At 26.6% G+C, this 6,185-nt stretch overlaps 1 protein-coding gene across 5 annotated transcripts in view; it reads left to right on the forward strand.

Annotated features, from left to right (window-relative positions):
- The window catches only part of Sec23 (transport protein Sec23), a 71,213-nt gene that overhangs the window by 61,273 nt on the left and 3,755 nt on the right, over positions 1-6,185 (forward strand). For 4 of the 5 annotated variants that reach the window (XM_075367510.1, XM_075367512.1, XM_075367514.1 and 1 more), the window contains one exon: positions 3,065-3,490. In XM_075367510.1, the coding sequence (XP_075223625.1) occupies positions 3,065-3,154 (90 nt within the window). In that variant the 3' untranslated portion in view covers positions 3,155-3,490. Of the gene's footprint in view, positions 1-3,064; positions 3,495-6,185 lie in introns of all 5 variants that reach the window. The other variant, XM_075367511.1, reaches the window with a different exon arrangement.

The following is a 6,185-nucleotide window of genomic DNA, read 5'->3' on the forward strand; positions in this document are numbered from 1 at the left end:
ATACATCATACCGAATGCTGGTTCTTTATTAAATGGATGTAAAAAACATATTTTGAAGTCGATCGATATTTATTTTCAACACATAAATAAGTAGAATGTCTAAAAGGACTGTGCTCTGTGATTTCCTTTTTGAAATTATTTAAAACACACATCTTAATTTTAAAATAGATTGACTATTATATCGTACTTTCAAAAATGAGATAAATAACTCGATATGATTAGGATCGTACATTATAACGAACACGTTCCAAATCTGAACTGAACTGTACAATATATGTCACATCAATCTATATTGTGATAAAGAAGAAAATTACAGGGTCACAGGATTCTTACAAGATTAAAGAAGAAATACATTTGATTTTACATCTTAACAAAATTTTGATATGGGTACTTTCCTTTAAAAATTTCAAACAATAGTTATAATTTCATTCATATTTTAGTTTCTGATTTAGAGTATTTTGGTACTATAATCTCTGTTGAATAAGCGTATGAATGTTATTCCCATAAGAGTTCTGGCATGCTATAAAATAAACATCCCTTATGTTCCTATCTTTTACAATTTGCATGCATAAGACTGTAAATAATTTTATCTGCCTAATCTTCACTATTCTTTTTTTTGCTACATTTTGAATTTGCTTTTATTTTAAAGAAAATAAAGTTGCATGCCAATTTTTTTGTATTTCTTAAGTTCTGTGCTTAAATTATAACATATTAGAAATAGATTGTTATATATTTTTTGGAAATATTTTCTTTATTACTAATTTTTCTGTAGAAAAACATGATTATTTTGTTGTGGTAAGTGACATCTTTTTCTTTTTGCCTAGTTATTAATTAGTATTTCATTTTGAGAAAGATAAAACTAATAGAAATTATAGAGTATATTAAAAATAGTTTTTATGCTAATGCCTTAATTGAACTAAAAGTAAGTTTTTAATTCAAAGCTCAAGGGACTGACCAAAAATAATGTGAGCGATTAGAAGCTTTAAATCATCTAAGAACCTGTAAACATCAAAATTTATCAAAAAATAACCATTAATTAGTCTAGCCTACTGCTATTCTGGTTCACCAACCACACCATAACAATTAGATACACCGTATAACATACAAATGACTTCCACATTTGTTTTTAGATCCTGGAGTAGTACCTTCAAACATTATTATATCATAGGAAGGTATTGTATCACTTAGTTTCCAAAAATCAAAATAGTAAAGACTAAGAAGTAGAACTGGGTGCAGGTAATCAAGAATTAAAAGTATAACCAGATCAGTAATATCCAGCTACATTTCTGTATAATGCTGAAAAATATACGGCTCTGATTAACAAGATGTGTTGAAGATATAATATTTACTAATGATGATCTTTCTTCGATTTTCTAAAAAATGTCACAATTTGTGAAGAATTGTTATGAATCTTATATCAAGAGATGTTGTGAACCCCAAAAAATTTTTGTTAATCAATAAAATTTTTTTCTTAAATTATTCATAATTAAACATTACTACCTTGTCACATAGTAATCTGGATTTTGCATTTCTCCAGAACTTCTATAGTACCATGCAGACTGCATTACTAGAATTGTGTTATATTTGCGTAGAAAAAAAAAATAGAGAGAGAAAATAATTTCATCAATTTATTTATTTTTGGTTTTATTATAAAAATCAGAAGATAGAGTTCATCAATCTACTTTTGGTACTTTTCATCGGTCACAGAAGTCTGTTAATAATTATGAGGTTAATCTTCAATATTTCCTTTACTAGCTTTTGATGCACTAAATTTTATTGCCCATCTACTCAAAGCACTTTGATCAATAGTACTTCCATCAACAGTTTCACCCCCCATAAATGGCTTTTAGATGACAGTGAATGTCGTCACTAACGTTCACTTTTTCCGCTGTTAAAAATTCAATCACCTGCACATTGTATTAAATATAGTAAACATGCTCAACCCATAACATTGGCAACTGCCAGAAAATGAGAGGACATAGGTCCAACAAGTTTTGGAATATTAATAGTAGGGGAATAAAACTACAAGATAGCAGCACTTATTGCTTTATGTAACATTTTATTCTATTACATTCCAGTTTGCATTTTGTGTCAGCAAAATGCATATATATGTAAGGATATAAGCAACATACAAAACTGTTTAAAATACATTCAAACACTGGTATATATTAATATTATCTAACAAAGCTATGGAACATTCAAACCACACAACCAAGAAAGGAGGCGACACAGGATTTTAAACAAACTGAAACTCTCAACCATAATGGTGAATAGAACAAGGTTTTTAAAATTATTTTTCCTTCAAGTAGTTAGTTTATAAAGTATAAGATTTCTTTTTCATGGCAAATAGCCTTCCTTTCATTTCTATGATTATAAGAGATTTACACTTTTAGGTTTCTTATGTTTTATCTCTTGAAGTCTGTTAAAAAAGTAATATAGAATTTAATATTTCCTAAGATAAATCACATTATTGTGAAAACTAATCTTTTAACTCTGTAGAAAAAATGAATAGGAAAATAAATAATATATTTATTTGTTTACATAAATTAGTTTAAAATTCATTTTAAAATGTGCACCTAAATTTTTTTAGTTAGCGTTGATAATTAACATTCAGATTTATTAAAACTGTTTTCTATTATGTAGGTGCTTTATTGTATTTTCTTAATCAAAATGAAAATCTAAAAAAATAACAGTATAGAATTAATTAATAAAGTGTTATGGCATGTTATTCCAATTTAAAAGTAGATCATGCATTCTAGAGAAATCTATTTCATTTTAGTCATTAAAATGAAAATTTAGATTCAATAAATTTTATTAATTGTATCCTATTATATAAATTATATTATTACTATATAATAATTCGTAAAATAATATGAAATATTATTTGTTTTAATACAATATATAATTATATAAATTCAATAATTTATATTAACCTAAGCAATCTTTCTATTCATAGTGTATTTTTATAAGTGAATTAAAATATATGTAAATTATATGTTAATTTTTTCTATGTAATATTTTGTTTGTATAGTTTTTAATGAATGTTTTTGTATTTTATTTTCAGGAGAGTGAAGCAGCAGTTTTGACCGATGATGTCAGTTTACAAGTATTTATGGAACATCTGAAAAAACTAGCAGTTTCATCAACAGCTTAAATAAAAAATAAATGTTGAAATTGTATTTGTCATTATAAATTTTACATACGGTGGTTATGAGATTATGCTCATTTTAAGAAAAAATTATTTTACATTTATTGTAATGAAAGAGTTTATGTGTGTATTTATATATTTTGTGTGTCAATGTTAATGAACTATTTGAAAAAAAAAATTGTGAATTATTATTATTAAGCCTAACACCAACAGAAAACCAAATGTACATTCACAAAAAATGATTTTTCTTCTATTAGGAGACTCTCATACAAAGTGGTTTATCAAAGCTGGATTTTTAAACTACTTAAAACCTGCACAGGTGGCAGGAATTGAGAGGGTTAAGTAAGTAAGTTTAAATTTATAAATTCATTAACCTACTTAATTTCTGATATCCTGATATAGTTAACGGAAGAATTTATATTGATGCCTCGATCAAAAAAATGGATAAATTTTATGATCACCTGTTTTTATATTACTTGAAAATATATCAGGATAAAAAGCTAAGAGTACACAATTAGATTGTACCCTAAATTCTTCTTTTTTCTACTCTGGTAGAATCAAATATGTTTAGTTTAAATATTGCTGTGAATGAGAGGATTTGTACTTCAAAATTTACCAGGGTACCAAAAGTAAAGGGGATACACAACTTAGAATAAAACATATACTTATTTTCTGCTTTGCTGATAGATTCGGTTAAAGAATAATTCGCTGCCTTATACACAAAATAGAGCATTTGATAAAGTTTGTTTTAAAATCTACCACAACAGTAAAAAGCTAAAGAATAAACAAATTATGTTATAAGGTAATTCCTCTGTAAAGAATTGTTTACCTTGGTGTCTGAGCCATAATTGACCTGCTCATTGTTGCTAACTTGATGCCAGGTAAAAACTCTTTAGACCAAACAAAAAAAATCTGATGGTGGGAAATCAGAACTATAACATGCATATAACACCTGGTTACTCAACTTTTGAATATTCTTCGAGTGGTATTGAGAGTAGGTATTAAGTGCAAACTAGCTTGTTTTCTCCTTATTGTAGGTTTCACTATATTTTCTAGCATGTCACAACCGTACTCACAATTGATGGTAGATTTCTCTTGCTAATAATCACAATAAATTGGGCCTTAGTAGTCGCAAAATCTAGACTTTAGCATCACTTTTCCAGCTGACAGATTTTTAATTTTTACCTGACAGTTGAACTTGGATGCCTCTATTTCATATTCTGGCTCAAAACTATGAATTCAAGTTTCATCACAAATTTAAACAATCTGAAAAAGCCACTGTTTAGTACAAATGTGAATTAAGGTGACAGGATTATTTTGAGCCAACCATCTCAAACATGTTTTGCAGTAATTCGGTTAATCATGGAAAACGGAATGGACAGTGCTGACACTTGCACTTCAAATTTCACCAATTTCCAGATTTTTTGTGCAACCGTCTTCACAAATAAAATCATTAATGCAATTTTGTAAAAGTGTCAGTTGAAACATCCACAGGTCTTTCGCTATAATGAAAATCAGTGACACTTGTTTTGCTGTTCAATTCAGTTACAAAAATGTTCAAGGTTATACACTCAACTGTATCACAGAAAATAAAAATCTTAACACAGTTTGCTATTCTTCCACGGTACATGTTTCAAGCAGCAGAGCCAACATTTTGGAATAAAAAAGATATTACAATAATAGAACTTCTTTTCAAACAGCTGATATTTTCTAGGTCAGGGATGCCAACTTGAATGTTACACAGTTTCTAAAGTTTTTCTGCTGTTGCAGTTTGTTTCTTTAATTACTGAACTACCCTTGTACACGCTAAAAAAATCAATCTATCTGTCTTGATTTGTTAACTACTATATTACTATCCAAAAAAATTACAATGAAATTGAAACTGTATGGTAAGTCTGCAAATATCATTTCTTTCGCTCAAAATACAAAAATTTCTGTAATATAAATAAAATTATTTAAACAAAATGATACCGATTTAAAAAAAGGTAAGAACTACATTTCTATTATCAAAGTCTGTTATTTAGAATTTTGTTTAAAACAAATATATGTAATAGACAATAAATATATAATAATAAATAGTAAATAATGTTTAAGCATTCCATATAATAAGCAAAAAATAGAAAAATTTGTTACAAAACTAACCGGCCCGATTGTATTTATATGTATTACGTATCACATTTACAGAAATAATACAATTCTTATGATTATTCGTTGTATAATAAATGAAATTGAGCCAATAAGAGTTTTATAACAAAGTTTTCTATTTTTTGCTTATTATATGGAAATGCTTAAATATTGTTTATCTATTATTGTATATTACATATATTTAAATAGTATTTTTTAAAACAAAATTCTAAATAACAAGTTTTGGCAGTAGAAATGTAGTGTCTTACCTTCTTTGATGACAGTATCATTTTGTTGATATATTATAAATTTTTTTGTTTTTTGAGCCGAAGAAATGATATCTCCGATACTCTTACTGTATAGTTTACAATTTCATTGTAATTTTTTTGGTTATTGCGTTTTGTTATATTATTCTTTTATTTTTTTTATGAATTACTGATTGTTATATTATGGATTTATTATTAAAATTATTGCCATTCTAGAACAAACAAATAACATTTTTTGAATTTTTTAGCCAATTTTTGTTGTTAGTCATAATCATTCACTTTAAAACCATATTTTTCCTTTTTTAATAAAAATAGACCTTCACAAATCAAAGATCCATGAAGTAATATTGAACTTATTACTTTGTAAATGTAACCCTTGATTTTTATCATATCCGTGAACATTTTTATATTGTTTTATATGAACTTCTTTTTATTTCTCCATTAAATAGTTCTAATTGTAGAATAAAAATCTCACCAATAGAATTTATTTCTATGTTATGTAACAATTCTTTGTTGCCACATTTGCAACTCTTTCCTACTGTTTGTGTTTTATTAGCAGCTATATCTCTTTCAAAATAATACCTTTATTTTTTTTTAATGAAGTGATTGGAATTAAAATAATTGTTTCATCTTCAGTACTTTCATTT

This window comes from Lycorma delicatula, chromosome 5 (assembly GCF_047948215.1).
Source record: "Lycorma delicatula isolate Av1 chromosome 5, ASM4794821v1, whole genome shotgun sequence".
NCBI classification, from domain to species: domain Eukaryota; kingdom Metazoa; phylum Arthropoda; class Insecta; order Hemiptera; family Fulgoridae; genus Lycorma; species Lycorma delicatula.